General features: G+C 42.1%; 1 protein-coding gene across 3 annotated transcripts in view; it reads right to left on the bottom strand.

The window, feature by feature from the left end:
- Positions 1-19,877, bottom strand: part of pard3ab (par-3 family cell polarity regulator alpha, b) — a 216,593-nt gene that overhangs the window by 112,065 nt on the left and 84,651 nt on the right. For all 3 annotated transcript variants that reach the window (XM_070844549.1, XM_070844550.1, XM_070844551.1), the window contains exons 6-7: positions 3,553-3,644; positions 1,053-1,136 (exon numbers count right to left, since the gene is read on the bottom strand). In XM_070844549.1, the coding sequence (XP_070700650.1) occupies positions 1,053-1,136; positions 3,553-3,644 (176 nt within the window). The remainder of the gene's footprint in view (positions 1-1,052; positions 1,137-3,552; positions 3,645-19,877) is intronic.

The following is a 19,877-nucleotide window of genomic DNA, read 5'->3' as shown; positions in this document are numbered from 1 at the left end:
GATTGTTTTAACTATGACTCACAATCACCAAGAATGGCCTCTCTGAGTATATTCAAAGCACATGTGAAATTCCTCAAATTCTTTCACAGCTTTGTTCCAGCTGTGTATGTGTGCTTCTGAATGTGTTGCAGGTATGTGTGCATGTGTGTGTTGTGTGCACTGTTCAATGTACCCTTTGAATCATGTAAAGTTGATGTGACAGCAGCCACAGAGGAATATGACGGTCACCTGCAAACCCTAAACAAGCATGATTGATCACTGTAAACTGGCAAATAGCTTCATGGTGCCGACCATGCAAACCCATGTGTGTGTGTGTGTGTGTGTGTGTGTGTGTGTGTGTGCAGGAGCATGGCATTGTGTTGAGTGATGAAGTGATTACATATGGGCACCAAAGAGGAGTTCCTGGTAAGCATGTGTTTGTGTGTGGTGTGCGTGTTTCAGGTGATGCAGCATACTTTTCTTCAGGGTTTTAGCAGCCCTCAAAAAGCCAAAATGAACACAATTTAAAACAGTTTTGCCAGAAACCAAATTCAACAAAACTGACTTCATTTTATGAGTCTATAATAAGGCTGACAACTCATCAGCTAAAGGGGCTAAGTGGGCAATTTTCTTTTCTCTTTTTTTAATCTAAAAGCTGTCACATGTGTACCACTGGGGTTTTCCAAAACCTGAAAAAGTAAAAAAAAAAAAAAGCAAAATATCCAATCTATCAATCCAAATCTAGTCTCTCTCTAAGCTAAGAGGGCAGGGCTGTAGGTGTAGCAATTAAGTAGAGATAATGATTACGAGATTGTTTTTAATAAATACTCCATTAACATAAAATAACAAAAAATGTCCATATACTATTAGGTAACCCTAACTTGTACATATTTGAACACAAATATTGAGCGATTTCAAGATATTTCAATAGTCTTGGTGTTCTTTATTGAGACATTCTTTACTTATTATTTATGTGTTTAAGAACCTGTGGACACTATTTCCACCTGGCCCTCTCCTTTACTCTCTACTAGCCTGTTTGATCAGTGCCATGGCTCTGCTCTGGATATTTTTACCTGCGGTCCCTGCCACTGAAAGGCACCACGTGGATTCCCAGGGGCCCACCGTCGTTTGACACCTCCACCAGTTTGACTATGTCTCTGGGAGATGGTGATGGATGGGAGACGGAGAGACAAGGTTGGATGGGTGTGGGGGAGAGGATGGGAGAGGAGAGGAGAGGAGAGGAGAGGAGAGGAGAGGAGAGGAGAGGAGAGGAGAGGAGAGGGGTGACACCATGTGGGGAAAAACAAAATAGGAAATGAGATGATGATGAAAGAAACAAGATGATGCCAACAAGAGTGGTGTAAATAAAAAAAAAAAACAGAAAGCAAGAAGGTATTGGAGAAAACTGACAAAAAAAGACAATAAAACAGAGCAATCCAAATAAATCAAACACATGTAAGGGATAACAGGGAATACTGAAGGTTTTCAAAAATCCTTACTCACAACACACACTTAGGAATTAAGCCAATCCTAAAAGGCTGACAAGACATACTGAGAAGTTTTTGGGGCTGCACCTGAATTGTTATTGCAAAACGCTTTGCATTTATTCTTTAAAAGGAGAAAAAACAACCAGCATTGCTACAGTCTCATAAAGTTGCATTAAAAGCCTTTCTCAAGTGTGTTTGATGTCATTCTGTCTACAGTATGTGTGGATGTTTGGCAGCTGAAATGAGCCACAAACCACAAGTCAAAGTGTTCAAAAATGCACTTGATGTATGATGATCACTTTGATGTTGCTGATAGAACCATGTCCTTGTTGGTTTTTTTTTTTTTTGTCTTTTGTGTCACGTTGCAGTAATTCAGCAAACAGATCGCAGCTCCCTCAGAAAAAATAACTGTCACTTTGACTTGTGGTTTCGTAAGTTTCAGGTGTAAGTGTCTGCAGGTAGGGTTAGTACTTGAGCCTTTGTGCCAGGAAACTTGAAAGTGATAACATCTGTAAATGTGCAAACTTCTGTGCACAGTTGAAAGACAGTAATAGGCTTATATTATAATGAAAGAGAGGAAGAAAAAATTCAAACTTAATCTCCTACCAAGACAGGGGCATTTCCAATGACGCCCTATGCTGTGAATCATTATATTGCATTTATAAATAGATGACTACTGTATATGGCATCCTTTGACTCTTTGATCATTAAATAATTAATTGTTATGTTGATACAGTGGAATAATGGTGTCCTGAGCAGAGAATTAAGTCACCCTCCCTCTGTGTGTTGTAATCTGAGCTTCTCCGACCTTTACTTTGATAGTTCGATCAACTTCAATTGCATGTTATTGCACGTGAGCCCGGGAATCGTTCCGTCAGCAAACGGGCAGAAAAATAAGTCAGAGTAGCTGCCCAGCGACAGACTCCGATAAGCTACTGAGCTAGCACAGTAGAACAAAAGCTAAGAGAGGTTGTCGGTCAGTGGTTGTGTACAGGACAAACCAGAGACCCGGCCGAGGAGCCGTGGTGGTGACGGCAGCGGGGGGGAGGGAGGAGGCGCACATTTGCTTTGGTCTGAGATGCTGAAATATCATATAGAGAACTTTTAAAAGCACACACAGTTAAAGCTCAGGTAGAATTCCTCACCTGTTAGTCTGTAAAACATCTATACACGGGCACATTTTACAAGATGCCAAATCTAATCGACTCACAGCTTTGATACAATGACTATGATTAGCTCGGGGAAAATGGGCCCCTTGTTGACAGCTAACAGGCGGGAGAAGCCAGAGTCTCTGGGAAATCATAGGAATAATAACAATACCATACCTGCATATTAAACTGGAAGCATGCAACAGAGCAAAATAACAAAACAAAGCACAGTTGTTAATAACAGGAGCTGAATGGGTTAGTGCGTGGGAGAGCTCTGATGGCGAGGCGAGGATCATTTTGCTCCCACAAAAGAGAATTATGTAAATCAGGAAGCAGGGTTGAAATGAGATTTTCTACAAACAAACCTGGATTACAATATAGAACCTGCTTCCTTTAAAGTACTTATTATGTAGAAAAGGGGAGAAGGGAGCTGATTTAACCCAGTCAACTTTGAAGGGAAAATGGGGGTCATTTTTCATGGTTTTGGCATTGGCATTATTCCAACTGGTAATAATTGTGCTCACCAAGAGATCTGGGAACACAGCAACATTACTGCATCAGCAATTTGTTGAGTCCAATCATTACGGGAATAATCTTTTAGGGTTAATGTTGGTGTAGTGACACCAAAAAGCAAAAATGGGTTTCATTCCAAATGTGTATTTTGGAGAAAATTCTCACCCTGTCATGCATAACAAAATAGTTGTACAAATACAGATAATTCAATCTTCAAAAGTGCAATTATTTGAAAAGCAAACAGTGAAAAGTGTGATTGTTCAGATTAGATTTCTCAAATTGTAAATCACATTTTAGAATAAAACTGTTCAAGTATTCAGCAACGTGACCGGCAGTCACTCTGTTGTCAGCAGGTTACTGAGTTACAGCAAGAATGTGACTACAAAGAAAGGTAAAAACTAGAGATCCATTACTGAACGACTTACTCTAGTGACCTCACAGGGGTGTGGTCCATGCAGGAGTCAGCTCGACCAACGGGCTCGATCCTGCCGTTTTCTTCCTCTCTGGCCTCTTCCTCCTAGAACAAAGCACAAACCAGCAAAGCAAAGAGTGAGAGAGCGTCTCTTGATCATCATGAAGTGAGTGACATGTACAGTACATACTGAATCATGCCCTGTGATGCATGCCATAGTCTCTTTCACATTAGACCCCAAAGGATGAAGTACCAAGCACAAAGGGTGTGCTTTTAAACTTTGCCGTGCTGCCTGTCCCTTCCTGATTCCCTAAGTCTGGAGAATCGGGCAATTTTCAGAATGATTTTATGCAGTGTGGTCAAAGCATAGGACTTCCCAAGATTGCATCTTGAATCCCTCGGTATGTATGGGAGGTAAAACCTTCAAAAAAAAAAAGTTCCACATCTAAAAAGTAGGCTGAGCTGCAAACCTGATGAAGCCAAGAGGAGAAGATCGGAGGAGGTCTTCCACAGGTATAAAAATACATGCCCTTTAAAAAAATCTTATGTCTTCAGAATTACATTGCCTTTTGTTCTCCTCTTGTATTAACTGTGGTTACTTGGTGTGTGTCTGTTTGAATACTGAAGCTGAGACTCATGACACATACACACAAACACACACACACACACTTGCAGACAGACAGTGCAATGAGCGCAAAGAGGAAAAATGAGAAGCAGAGAAAGAAGGTCATTAAAATTTCAGGGCGACACCGGAGAGGAGAGACGAGCGAGCCGCAGCAGAGCAGGCCTCCCCGGCAACTGGCCGCCTCATCAGTATGAAAATGAGCCCGCCGTTACCGTGGCTGCCGTATGGTTGCCATGACACTTTGGGTGCCTGGAGGACGTACAGCTACAGGGCAGTGTATAATGTGTGAGGAACAGTGTGCAAGGACTTCTGGCTGCCGTCTTTCAATTTAGAAGTCGTGTCCTGCTAGCTTTAAGTGCAAACTGTCACAATGGAAACAGAATGCCAATAAGTCTGACTCGCAGCTTTCTTTAACAGACAGAGATAGCTATGAGTGAGACAGTAGGGGTGTGTGTGTGTGTGTGTGTGTGTGTGTGTGTGTGTGTGTGTGTATATCTGTGTGTGTGTGTGTGTGGGTAAGTTGTAGGGATGGGAAAGTCAAACTGTTTCCTTAAGTAACTAGTCTTAAAGTTGACAACAAAAAGGGATTTCTGTAGGTTTCATAGGTAGTTTATAGGTAGTCATCACCAAGAAAGGTTCCTTTAGCCCTCAGTTACATGCTTGTTATTGTGGTATTTGAGGAGAATAGTGAGCTCTCCTAAAGGACATGCTACAATATACTATATATGTTGGGTACTGCAAATGTTCCTGCATCGCTAAAACAGGACCATAACCGACAAATGCTTCACTGAAGAAGACCATTGTTCTCCCTCCACGTCCAGACAACAGACATGAAAGCATTATGTGGAAGACTATAAAGACGGTATGGTTCTTGAAAGACATTTCTCAGATCAATGGACAGCAGTGCTGGATTTTAAGGCTTTTTACATCAGCACAAAGGACTTGCGTAAGACAAACATAAGCATTTCTAACATTTAAAAACAGAACTTTCCTAAAATGGGTCTTTCTGGGAGTCCTGCACCCGTGATTACATACTAGAAGACACAGTGACACACATCAGAAAACACAGAGAGGCCTGATAGGGAGAAGGTCAAGCAGACAGTGAAACAATAACAACTCAAAGTGCCTCAGAAACGCATCTAACATTATTCAATATTTATCAGGAGACAGGGAAGCGAGGCTGGGGGACATTAGAGAGGGAGAAGAGACGCTATCTGAGGAAGAGCAAATGAGATCGGCATTCATCACAGCACACGCAGGCATCTCACAGACCCTTCATTTCAATACACATCATCTCTGAGGAATCTGGCTGCACACTGACAATTCTATTCGACAGACAGACAGAGACAGAGACAGAGACAGAGGTGGTGTGTATATGGTAGCGTGTGTGTGTCAGCATGAAATAAGGGGGAGAGAGGAAGATTGAAAAGAGAAAGATAAGGAAGAGGAAAGAAAGAGAAAACAGTTAGGTACAATTATAAATGAAAAGTGTGCAGGACATATAATGCATTTACAGCATAACATATTGATCTATAGCAGCTGCCACGGGTCAATACATCCATTGTATTGTCTAGTACAATATAAAAACCATCGGCCAATGAAAAAAAACATAGTTTCCAACTAGCGAAGTGGTTTTGTTTTTCTAAATTTCCCACACATCCCGTTGCTTCCTGTCCAAAAAACAGTTCTACTTTTCATAAAATTCTCACCCAAGCTGGTTTAAAAAAGAAAAACAGTTTTTCCATTTGCTGACGAATTTCCTGTGATATGATTGAGAGCTTCAGAACCAGAGACCATACGTCTCTTGTGGTGAGAAGCTGCTGTTTCCAAGGTCGCAATGAAGTTTGAACCTCAGCTGATGGAAGTGATTTTCCAATCAGCCTTTCATTCTTTCCACTATGTGCTCTGCAAAAGGTTTTAGGTCATTTTTGCTCTGGGAAATGGCAGAGTGCTCGTGTTTGGTACTGGAAAGGAATCTTGCTTTTTGAAAAACGACTGTGTGGTTAGTGGTGGACAACTGTCCTATTTGACGGCTCTGTTTATTTTCAGCGACGAGACGAGACGCATAATGATCATAATTTCTTGAAACAACTAAGAGGTATCAGCTGTGAAGAAAACAGTAGTGGCCTCTTTCCAGACAAACATTAGCAACAACTGACGCTGACTCGACCAGTTTGATTGACAGATGAACCAATCAGCCCTCACTTTAACTTCCCGCTCCAAAGTCCAGAAGGAGACACTCGGAAAGGCATCGCCACGCTTTCCCCAACCGCACCATCAAGACGTCGCCCATTCCCGTTCCTGGGAGTGGGCCGGGCGAGCAGGGAGATAGATAACCACATTAATAATTCAGGGCTGAGTTGGGGGGTTAATGGCCAGCAGGCAGACAGGCAGGCAGGCAGGTACGAGCGGCCGATGCGTTTTCCAGCCGAGTCATTGTTTGTTTCCTGGATGTGGAGGAGAGGCAGCCGGGCAGTTTTCAGGCCCGGGGGCTCATTAAAGATTAATAAGAGAATCCGTTGGGGCCTGTCCTTTCTATCTCTCAGACTAAATGAAGTGGTCTGCGTCCAGTGTGTATATGTGTGTATGTATGGGAGAGCGAGTGAGTGGAGTAATGCTGCACTTTAATGAAGTGCCGCCCGCACCCCTTTCCTGCCACTCTGACCACACTGTCACTTACAAATTGATGTGGATGCATGCATACAGACAGATGGAGAGGGGAGAGCTTTATTTGCAGGGAAATATTTAGAGACAAAATGCAAACATTTTGATGTTGAATAAGTTTTAAATGAGACATTTTGCATAAATGTTTAAAATCATTTTTTTTTTAGCTAGAGAAAAGACACTATTTACAATCATTTGTGTCACCATCCCTAAATGCTATCATTTCTTTGAAACTGCAAGTCCAAATCCTATTAAATATGAATGACCTTCAGAATGGTGTGCTATAAAATGATTATGGATCATTAGGTTTGACGCTGAAGTTGCCCATCTTCAGACTGACAACCTCTGTCAGAATGTGATTTAAGGTGCAACAGTGAGAAGAGCTGAAACAACTTGTCAAGCTGACTGTTGACAGCGCCAATTAAAGTCAAAGTGGAAAAAAAAAAAAGCACCACAAATAAAACGATGCGTCTCACATCATGTAGAATTTCATACAAACTTACTAAGATCGTGAGCTGGGTAGGAATACACTTTGCAGACTGGCAGGTTTTTCCCAAGTTTAGGGAGTGTTTATTCAACTAAACAGCAGGTTTAAGTCTAACCTTCACCGGCTTCGCCCTGAGGATGGCTTACAGCATGAATTAATAAATGTTTCATATTAGCTCAGACAGGCTGTGTATCAACCCTCAATACTTTTTAGGAACCAACCAAAATGTGTCCATACCATCACATACAAAAATAAGTAAGAAAAAAGAAATTGTCAAATAATTTTTTTGATCAGGTAGCTTCAGAATTACCTTAACCAAATTAACAAGTTCGCAGAAAAACATCTTTATTTTCCTCAAAGTGGGGTACTGTTACCAAAACTCAACACTACAACTGTTTAGGAAAATTTCAAACACCCAGCTAAACATTTCTCTCCCTCGGGCTCATCAACCGCCATCTTTGTTTTAGTTGAAACCTCATTTAAATGACCTTTCAAAGGGGATAAAGAATAATTGTCCATTTGTTTGGTGATGCTTGTCTGTGTGCTAGCCACGGTGTGCCTCATGCTTTGGTAGCAAGTATGAAATTGTGCATCACAACAAATTTGTTCACAAGCACACAAATATACACGCTCATTAGCCTCTAAATGAAAAAACGCACAAGCTATGAAGACAGAATAACACACGTTGAACTGGAATACACATAACATTCAAAGAGGGAAGGACGCATACACACACACACACACACACACACACACACACTCATCCATCACTGTTAACTGGTATCTGTGCTCTCTCAAGCAGAGCTCCATATGTCCATGACCGGATGAAACACTGAACAAGAGACTATAAATTAGCCTTAACCTCTGACCTCTGACCTGAAGACTACTCCACACCATCTGGGTCTGGGTTTGAAACAGTGAGAGACAGAAGAAAGATGAAAAGTCCCACTAATATTCCACACCATCTGCAAATACAAGTGTCCACGGAGAATTATTGCTTCTGAAGACTCCACATCTATCGCTGCCCTCGACCACACTGAAGACTGATGCCATACACACACACACACACACACGCAGGGAGAGCTCCAGGAATGCTCATCTCATAGACAGCCTATATTCAGATTTCCACTTGCTGAAGGCACTCAGAAGGTTCATTTCAGCTTACATGAATGGACACAGACACATTTCATTGTGTTAGAGGATGTAATGATTAAACATCACTGTGCATGACCTCTCATGTCTTATTTACGGCGTCAGTCACTGAGGTCAGGGATTTGGCTGTTCTGATGTTGGCGTAGGATGTCAGGCTGATAGTAGCTGTGAAAGGGAATCAGTACTTAGCAATTAATTTAGCTGAATTGTTACTGGGCTCAGTTTACTTGCAGAGTGATTAAACGTAAAAAAAAATACACTTGTAATTTAGCTCTACTGGTTTTCAAAGTTTTTTTGGGTGTTAAACGAAGATACTTTGCCATTTCTTCAGATGAAAAACTTGATGCCCTTGACTTGATAACGTTGGTAGTGCAGTGCACAACAGAGTCCTATCTGTCACGACAGAGAGACGTTTGATTAATGTCGACGCTCGGCTCAGCACAAGCCCGCGATGCATCATTAAAAGCAAGCTCTCAATTACAGATCCCTGCACTAATTCAATTAGTCTCCTTTGAAGACACTTTGATAATGGGATCCAGACGGGAGGACGGCATCGTCAATAACACGAGGATTCATTGAGCAGAGGGGACGTTATCAGAGTTTCTATCATCCTGGCTGCCGGTTGGGCCTTTGGACAAGAGAAGCAGGATGGTGTGTGTTTGTGTTTGGCTTTGTGGAAGCAGCATGTGGGAAATGGAGAGAAAGTGGGAGAAAGCGCTTGTGTCTGTATGTATGCGACTTTAGAAAGGAAGCTTAATTAATGTGTATCTAAACTTATTAACCGTTGCATCTATTGTTGCTCTTGATGAGGATTCTAATATTTAGCCATTCTTGCTCATCTCCATTCACCCCTTATAAAAGTCCTAAATGGTTTATTCATTGTTAACTGGATTGTCGATGTAGAGTGTTATTGGAATATTTTCTAATGTTGTGATGTGATTGATATTTCCATCATTTTACCATCATTTTCACCCGTACCCGGGTTCATGAGGACATATTTTTCCAGTTTGGTGTGAAAGAACCTCATTGGCTTGCGCAGAACCCTGACCTCAGTGCCGTCCAACATGTTTGGGGAACTGGAACGCCGACTGCGAGCCAGACCTTATGACCCAACATCAATGTTCAATGTCTAATTATCTTATGGGTGAATAAGAGCACATCCACGCAGCCAAAATCAGGTGGAAAAGCTTATGTTCAGTTCTAATGATTGGGTGTAATGTTCACACCAAGTAATAGCCCTTGCCCTTTGTCACGCTTGGCCAAGTAAAGTTTAAAAGCTATAATCCAGTGTTGCAGAGACTCTTGTTTTCTTCCACAGCTTGTCCGCACACATGCTGTATCTGTAGCCCTGTGCCTGTGTACATCACAGAGCTACCAGAGGCTGCAGCAATAACAGCGTGAACAAAATGAGACTTCCAGCACTTCCTAAATTACTACTGTGCTGCTGTAGCGATCCACTTAATTCAACTGCAATTTCTGCGATCCAATTCAATCAAAGCAGATGGGCTTGGTAAAGGGGGTATCGCCGCGGCAAAATATGCACCGCAATTTTCTCAGAAATAATAGACAATGTAGGCCTCATCGGGAACCTAAGCAATTTCAAAACTCACATTTCAGGAGCCGATGTCCCCTGAGAGCTCAGTCAGTGTCGCTCAAATGGAATTGCGCAAGGAGGTGAACGACACTTGTTTTTCGAGGTGCATTTGATTCAGCACAGTAAGAAGGTGGAGCAGGATGTGTTAAGAGTTGATCCTTTTGGATCCTTAATAGAGATATCGGTTTAAAAATACTCAGATTAGTGAGCAGTATTTCCGAAACTATTTCCCCTTGAGACTACATGGGGAGATGAAGTGAGTGATGGGACAGAGAAATGAACTACAGAGCAAAAAAAGATTGACAGATGGAGAGACTGACTCAACGGGAATGACAGAGAGGCAGATAGCGAGACGGACAAAGACACATTACGCAGAGGAACACAAAGCCATGACAGAGCGTATTCAAAGGATGACAAACGATGCTTTGAAAACTCCCAACTCGAAACCTGAGGGGATTCAGGGATGTTCTGACATTTTATACTTTGGTTTTTTGGCTGTCAGAGGAAAGAAGAAGCAAAAAAAGTTAGAGTTATTCCACTACTTTCACAAGGGTTAAAGCAAGAAAAGATTTGTAAACCTGAAAAGTTGTTCGGGAGGAAATGTGTACAACATGTGCAAATAAGTATTATAAGACTTTAAAAATGCTTTATGCCTGAAATCTTGTATGGTGCCTGAGAACTTAAAGCCCTGGGTCATTCACTTTAACAAAGTACAAATATAACAGATACATCACTTTACTGCACCGTTCTATCAGTCACACATCTTCAGAGACTCCATCACACTACATTGTAAATATTCATGTTAACCTGATGCATATTTGGGATTGATTCAAAGTCTTTATAAAAGCAAAGTGCTTTAAGAGGCAGAAATCCACCGGCTATCCTCCTTCTACCCTGCTGAGGTCCTTGCCCGGCCCTCTCAGGCTGTCTGGCATTCCAGTGGTGTGGATGGATTATTTAGACAGTAATCAGCCAGAGTCGGGCTGAGCGTTGATGTAGGCCTGAATCCAACACTCACTGACAGAATCAGCTTGACTTGGCTCTCCTGACAATGTCAAACACGACACAGGTGTAGGGAGAGTGTGTGTATGTGTATGAGGGTAGGATACAGTGAAGGAGTACAGTATGTGGAGCGTGAGTGGGCTGGAAAGAAGGAGGGACAGAAAAGTTAGCAGAAACTCGTGTGTGTGTGTGTTTATACCATATGTAACCCATATGGGGGAGAGTGTAAGGTGTCAACTGGAATAGACCAAGCACGCAAACGAGTGGTGGCCATATATGCTGGGTGACGAATCAAAGGAAAAACCAACATAAGGTGTTACAGTGAGGTGTTGGGCTACCATGAGCCTCCAGAACAGCTTTAATGCTCTTCATTATAGATTCTCACCGACATTTTCCCTCATTTGGTGTTCTGATGATAGTCATGGAAAGTGCTAACACGACCGCAACAGAAAATCATCCGTAGGTGGCAACCACTTCGATAATCAATTAATCATTTTAACTCCATCTTTAAGCAAAAATGTCAAATTCAGCTTCTCAAAACAGCTCCAGAGCAGCTGCTGGCTCTGGGGAGGTGATCACTTTGTTAACTGCAGTTTCCAAGTCATGAACCTCAGATATATAATAAATGTGCGTAAACAGCAACACAGCAGACTTGTGAGCAAAACACACAGTCTGCACACACCTGAAAATGTTAAAAATTTCTGCGGCTGAATAAGTTTTCAGACAAATGTCTTGAACAGGACGTGAGGGAGGAAGAGGATGTGGAGGGATATTTGTTTTCTGGACATGTGAGGTTTTTGTTTCACTGTTAGAACCATAAAACATTCACTACGCTGATCCATTTCTAACGAGGCACGCAGAAATATTTCACCACAGTCACCTGTAAACAGTAGAGCCGGGGTGTCGGGGGCATGTGGGATGTTTTTGAGTGCATGTGATTTTTCAGTTCAATGAGCGTATCAACAGACACCACAACAAAGAGCCAGTATCACACATCAACACAGTACAATTAGAGATTTGTCTTATCTAAAAAGGTGGAGTGAATTAATCTACCTCTTTCATTGTGTTATAAGATAAACCTGGATCTCCATTGCGCTGCCACACTGACAGGCTGAAGACATAAATCGTATTTTCTAAACTAAGACAAACTTGAGACTTTTCTACTTCTGTGTGGTTTCATTAGATTCATGGGAGCTACTGTAGGTCTGAGCCACATGGCGCATTCACTGCTAGCCCCAAACACAGAGGTGACCAGGGTGGGCTGTGGCCGGTCACACTGTTTGTTGTGTGATGTACCGTTTACCGAGATGAAACTCCCAACGGAGCCGCTGCTATGGAGCAAAATAACAGGCGAAGCCGTCCAAACAACCCCTCTGAGAGGAGGGGAGCTGTGGATAATGGTGACAAGCATCACACACACACACACACACACACACACACACTGACGTAGAGTTGTCAGATTGAAGGCCATTATTCTGACTGACTCAAAACTGTAATGGCTGCTGCTGAGAAGAAGAGTGTATCTATACAGTATAAACAAGTCTCCCGTGGAGACTTTTTCCCCCCACTTCCTGCTGCAGTGATTTGTAGCAGTGTGGGCTGCACCTTCAGCAGAAACACCTCACAGCTGTACATGTAACAGCGCAACCAATGATTGAGGACCTTTAAATGAACTATAAGTAACAAGTAAACTGCATAATTACTTAGTCATTTACTTAGTTTAAGTTAACACTTTGTGAAGCATTTTCCTCACTGTTTGAGTGTTCCATAGATTTGGGAGATTAAAACGAAATACGGCACAAAATAAGGCAAATAATAAACATGATTAATTCTATAGGATGCATGTTCCCGCACTTTTGTACGACAGCAGGCAGCAATTCGTTCAGATCCTTGTGTATTACTATGAGCCGTATGTGTGTTTTAACTTTTTTTTCCTGGTCATTAAACTAAATTCAAATTCCCGAAAGCAAATTCATGTTTTGTCACCTTGCCAGAGGGAATAATATTAGTCCTTCTGGAGTGAAGCTGCCAACCAACAATATTTCATCCTGAAAGAAAGTGTTGCGCCAAAATCTCAGCTGCAAGATGCGTTCATTGGTGGAGAGGAGAAGCCCCTGAAGCAGCACAGGACACTAAAACCCTGACTTACAAAGAACAAATAAGTACTTTAATGCATTTTTATGTGAAATTCATTACAATCAACACAAGTTCAAGGCCTGGCGATAATGATTATGATCCAAACAGCCAGAAAAAAATTGCCTCATCACACCAAATGGATCATGTATTTTAAGTTTATGCCATTTTCAACCTGACACATGACGCCTAAATATGATCTTCAGTGCTTTGGGTGAACGGCTGGGGTGCAGGTGTTGTGAAAATCAGACCTCCAGTTCCAGGAATATCTCTCTATGTTCCATTTGCAGGTTTTCATTGTCAGAGCACACCAGGCCTCAATAATCAGCTCCATCTCTCGTCTGTCATAGTACTCAGATTCAGCGTCTGATAACAGCTGACACCTGCTGTTGTCATCGTTCTTGTCTGGCTTTGATCGCTTTACAGACCCTCTGATAAACTCCTCTGAAAAAAAAAACCATTCTGCACTTTCATCTCCTTTCACCTGTCTCGATCATGTGTTCATTCTCTTTGTGTTAGTGATAAACCTGTGGTGTGCAGCAAGGTTTACAGAACTGCAATTCTTAGCTTTGATTTGAGGCTGTGTGTGTTTCTCACCTTTCCTCTACCTCAAGTGGTGGATTAAGTTCGAGAGAGAGCTACCATCTGTCCAAGCTGATCGGGTCTATTTTAGGTGTAATTAGATTTTGGTAGCAGGTGATGAACAGCAAATTATGTGCTTGTGTGTGTGCGCAAAGTCCCGACGGCAGGTTGCACCCCGAGGTAGAGATCTCCTCAGGGAAACTTCAAACCCTCAAGAGGGGGAGAGCTGGCTTTCATCTTCCCTCCATCTCTCTATTCCTGCTCTCTCACCCTGTCCCCCCAGCTGGAAGGGACGTGGGCTCCCACAGCTCTCTGTCATATTAAAACCAAAAGATCAAAGGCGACGAGGAGCTGAAGACAAAATGAAGGAGAGAGAGAGAGAGAAATGAGAAGAATAAAAATAAAGGATGATGTGAGGAGATGATGAGTAGAGCAAAGAGGAAAAAAATAGGATCAACAGAGAGAGAGAGAGAGAGAGAGAGAGAGAGAGAGAGATGGGGAGTACAATGAAGAGTAGAGGAAAGACAGCGAGTAAAGTGGAACGATTCTTTTGAGTTATGACGACTGACTTCGCCTTGTGAGACTCAACTTTACTATGAACTGCGAAAGGTGACTGTATTTGCATGAAGCAATAAAAAAAGTTTTTGAGTCAAGAATGTGTTGAATCAGCAGGGACAAAAAATTTGTACGTCTGGGTTTAGAGGAAGGTGCCTAATTTGGACAAAAACCACTGTTGGACGTAGAAAGAAAACAGTTATTTTTTACATATGGTTTAAAGGCTGTGAAGAGTGAGACAGACAGACTCACATTTGCCTCTCGTCAATAAAAAAAGTTATTAGTTACACTTGATAGTGGGAAATATGTCTACTGTAACTAAAGGGTGTGACCAACTCATGTTTGACAAGTGGACATCAGATGCAGCCAATGAACATGGGACAGACAGGTGTGAAACGGGGGAGGGGTAGTGAGTATTAGAAAGAAAGGCAAACAGGGTTATGAAGTGAGAGATGGGATGATAAGGTTCAGAGGAAAGTGATGCAGATGACAAAGTGGGAAGAACAGAGACGAGGCGTCAGACTGAAGGCTCATAACAGAAAAGTGGCTGCAAATTAACACTGAACTGTTCTCGCATTATGCAAAAACACAAACACACACCTACAACGTTTATCTGCACACCCATTCACACTACGCTCACATAGAGTACAGAAACAGAAGGACTAAACATGCGTGTGTACACACACACACACACACACACACACACACACACACAGAAAACTGTCTTACTCTCTTCCATCTAAGCTCCACAGCAGCACCTACTGGTCATTTCTTTAGGATTAACACTGATCCTGCTGCGTTGGAAGAGGCGGACTGTTCTCTTACATCTGTCTTATTAACACTAAAACACCCCCCCTCCACACACACACACACACACTCTGTATACACCAACAGATTTCATGAAAATGATACGTATGTGTACGTGCCTTCAGGTAGAGAAGACAATTCACACACTCAAGACGTTTATATTAGACAAAACTTGAACAGTGCACATTATGCATGCACGTACGAACACACACTCTCCACACCGAGTCTGAGGTGATTTATGAGTATACAGTTCAGGTTTGCATGATTTATCCTGCTAAAGCAGCGCTGTGCACCTGAGGGACTCAACTCTCAACTACACACGCTGCATGGAGGCTTGTTAGTTACAAGGCACAGGAGAAAGGTGTGTCTGTGTGTGTGTGTGTGTGTGTATGTGTCTCTGTGGTCATGAGGATTTGTTTTGGTGCATATGCTTAGGGTGTAAATGTGTTTTTATTGTGTGCGTACTCTCTGTGCAAATGTACTTATTCACTTTGGTTTCAGTATGCCCGGAAACGTGGCGTATGCATAATAAATGTGTGTGTGGTTCTCTCTCTCTCTGTTAATGAAATCCTACGGTGTGGTTATGAGCGTGTGTACTTGTGTGTGTGTGCAAAACTTTGTATATTTGTCTCTGTGTGACATGTGCATTCTTTACCAAACTAGCTGTTGTGTTAGTGTGTAAGTAAAGAACGTGTAGTTGTGTGTGTGTGTGTGTGTGAGAATACGCTTGCACACATGCATACGCCAGCATTAACATTCCTGCACAGGTATGGAGGTGTGTGTGTGTGTGTGTGTGTGTGTGTGTGTGTGTGCTGACCTGCCTTCAGCATGTCTGTGTAACAACATCCCCAGTGAGTTGTGTGAAGCCTCCATCCCACCATGAAAGATAACTCTGTCCCTCAGCAGTCTAATGGCTGAAGACACACAGCTGCATCACAAACACACACACACACACACACACACACACACACACACACACACACACACACACACACAGTGTTCACTGTATCACGCACTGTGGTCTCCTGAACCACATTACTGAATGCTTCCTGTGTAACTGTGGTGAAAAAAAAGCACAGCAGAGCCTGCCCTCCAGTACGTTATCATCATTAACTGCACCACAAAATCACATATTTTTATGACTAGTTTGATGAGAACTGTACTTGAAAGGTGCTAATTGGGGGAAAGAAAAAGTTCTTCACGTTAAAGTTAGTTATGAGTCACCCTGGTCTGTCAAAGGTTATGTTGCTTAAATGTAAAAAAAATGACCTCAAAAACTCACTTTCATTTATTTATTTTGGTGCATACGTGGAAAGTATGCTTAGCTGGCTTTGCTGTTCAATCAGTGTGTTCACTGCTGTGACATTTATTTCCCTCAGATTTTCAGTTCCACTCTCTGTTTGGGGCATTCGTGTCTCCTCGGCCATGGTAGCCATGGCTTTTCTTACAAACTACCCTGTTCTTCTACCTTTTCAACAAGATGCACCACTTTCTCTTGGACTTTAACTGTCACATCTCCACCATCCATCACTAAATGTGAGTCCCTGTAGCATCAATGCTACTTTTAATACTAATAGTTGTGATTTTGTGTTTTCATTTTTTTTAGATGCACGTACAAGGCTGGAAAATGTCTGACATGTAAATTAATTATTGATGATCTAAAGATCGTTATACCAAGAGACTGAGGCATCTTTGTTTGGACACACACATCATTATGTGAGTTTGTTTTTGACGGTGTGTCACACAGTGTAAGGCGTTGTATCCAGGTTCTGTGTGTTAATGCTGTCTGGCTCCAGCTCCACATATCAGGGACAGAAATGTCAGTCCTCAGGGGAAGGGATCCAGGCATGTGTTTCTTTATGTTCACCATAAAGAAACACACCCATCGATGTCCTGTGAAAACCACGTATCTCCAACACATCAAATTTTCATGAACTGTGAAAAGCAGCTTTACTTTAAACATTGTTACTATGAATTCTGGGGAGCATTCTTAGGAGAATTGAATTAAATTAAATTCAAAATATCTCACACAAATCACACGCATGCATCTCTGAGAAAACACACAGAAGAGATAATGAATAGAAACAGATTCAATACAACAAATACGAGCGCCATGACATGTAAGTCCTCAGAGACTGTTGTCTCCCCTCAGAGGTGAGGACTGACCCAGACAGGGTACATGCTGTGTGTGTGTGTGTGTGTGTGTGTGTGTGTGTGTGTGTGTTGCACAGCTGTCCACACTCACACTCCAGGCAGCTGAGCAGCTTGTGGCTTTTCTTCTTAATTGGTTGATTTGCAACCAAGTCTGTGGCTGCCTGGATTTTTGACACATGCTCACAGCTGATACACAAAACACACACAGCCAAAGTCATAAATGCAGAATCACACACATGGTGCCACAGACACATTAATGGACAGTCACATGAACACACACACAATTACACACACACATGTAGATGCATAAATGCCCTCATGACTCATGGATACAAACACACACACACACACACGCGCAGACACACACAGGCAGTGCCGTGCAGACCTTGCTGTTCTACGCAGCTTCAGCCCCTCCAACCAGATCTCATTAATACACACTCAACTGACAGCTCACTGTTGCCATGGCGACCCCCTACCTGTTGCCAAAGGGGACTGGGAGTTTAGGGGCTTGTGAACGCAGCTCAAAACTATCGCAGTTCAATTTTTGCTGTGTGTCAGGGAGCCACCGGTGCTGCTGCAGGCACGCACAATTACCCACTTGGGAATGGAGAATAGTTTCATTCATTTCGATGTGATTCAATCTGGCTCACTTCAGTGCAAAGCAATGCCCTGTTCTGTACGTTTTGTTATGAGAGAAGCCTAATTTTCCACCGGAGAAGAATAGGCCTGCTTCATTATGCAACGCTCTATTCTAATTCTTCTCTTCATTTCATACTCCTCAGTTCCACGTTATTCATTCTAGGAAGATAAGAAACTAACTTGAGGAAATTGCACTACTTAATTCATCATTCCAAGCTGCTCTATTCTAATTAAATCACTGCATATTCTATTCTTGCTATGCTATTCTTCATTCCCATACCATTCCATTTTACACTCTTAACAAAGGTTTAATATACTACTGGAAAATGGCTCTCAAGGCTAATTATGTCATAGCAGACATCTTTTTGGTGCTGTAATGAACTGTTTAGAAAGTACCCAGAAGCTGCATGTCCAATATAGATGCAAGATCAAATGCCACAAATCAGCTCTATTATTTGCTCCTTATTTTACTTTTTAAAAAAAGCTTTACAGCTTTTGATGCCATATAATAACTTTAAACGCCAAGTCCTGCTTTTTTTGGGTGTCGCTGCGGTGATTAGGCAATTAATTGCTATTTTTGACATTTTATAGACCAAATGATTAATCGAGAAAACAATTGGCAGATCAGCCATTAAGCTCTACCATCTTATTCACTACTGTGGGACATGTCAGTACTTTATGTATGCATGTGTGTATAGCTTCAATATCAAGAGTTACTCCAACATGCGAGAAGCAGGTGAGTTACTCTAAATGATGACAGGCTTCCAACAATAATAGGCCTAAACAATTCACAACAAAGCATAGCAGTGTGGATGTCAGCACAAGGTCATCAGAATTAAACATGACACGGCCGACTCTTCTCCAGCATACTCCGACAAACTTTACTACCCTGCTATTTTGGGCCATCTTGCCAATTTAGCATTTTGTATTTCAACAGTTAGTAATGTCTCACTGTAACTGTGAGCAATCTTCTCTAGATGTGGATTGTCATCACCAAATCCCAGAATAATGTCAGGTTTTAATAAGTGTTAAGTGGTCAGGGTGTGATTAGCGCCAGTGTTTTCCTGTGTCGCCTTTGGCTGGTTCTGTGCTGAACTCCATTCACACAAAATGAAGTATCGAGCTGAGCAGGATTATTTGGCCATAACAACCGCAGAACAAGAAGGAGGAGAGTGCATTCAAACATTTTAGAACAAAACAGACTACAGTCTAAAGGGGATCCTAACAGATGAGATACAGCAGGCAGATCACTTCTGTTAGAGGCAAAGTCTATTATTTCATTTGATTATCAAATTTGGAACAAAATGAAGGCTTTTCTCATCACAGCACAGTTGCAGCATCTTTCCTGGAAGCTGAGCAGAGTTTGAATCAATGCGACATAAAACAGTGACAGCAAACAGAGAAGTTCTACATACGAGACAACAGCTCATGAGAGCGTAAACCAGAGAGTGAGTGTGTGTGTGTGTGTGTGTGTGTGTGTGTGTGTGTGTGCGAGTGTGGATTCAGAGTATTCTATTGGATTATTTTCTGTGCCACCACACATACCGTATATGCAAAGAGACACACACACACACACACCACTTGTATACTTATGACACCAGATCACACTTACTATAGTCAACAATCTTTCTCTCGCTATCACACAGAGAGAACAGTATTAAATAATGCACACACACACACACACACACACACACACACACACACACACACACACACACACACACACACAGCAGAAGGCAAAACAGACTGATGTATCAGTCAAGTTTAAGTCACTGTGAGGGCTGTCAGTAGGAATGAACGGATGGTTGGGTGTGTGTGTGTGTGTGTGTGTGTGTGTGTGTTGAGGAGGGCAGATGGCCTTCAGCAGGTCATTAATACTAACTACACCATCCAGCAGTGACCTCTACCACTTAACCCCCTTCATACTAAAACCTGTTGTAAGAC

This window comes from Pempheris klunzingeri, chromosome 15, assembly GCF_042242105.1.
Source record: "Pempheris klunzingeri isolate RE-2024b chromosome 15, fPemKlu1.hap1, whole genome shotgun sequence".
NCBI lineage: Eukaryota > Metazoa > Chordata > Actinopteri > Acropomatiformes > Pempheridae > Pempheris > Pempheris klunzingeri.
Note: the sequence above shows the minus strand (reverse complement) of the source record. Positions and strands in the feature narration are given on the sequence as shown.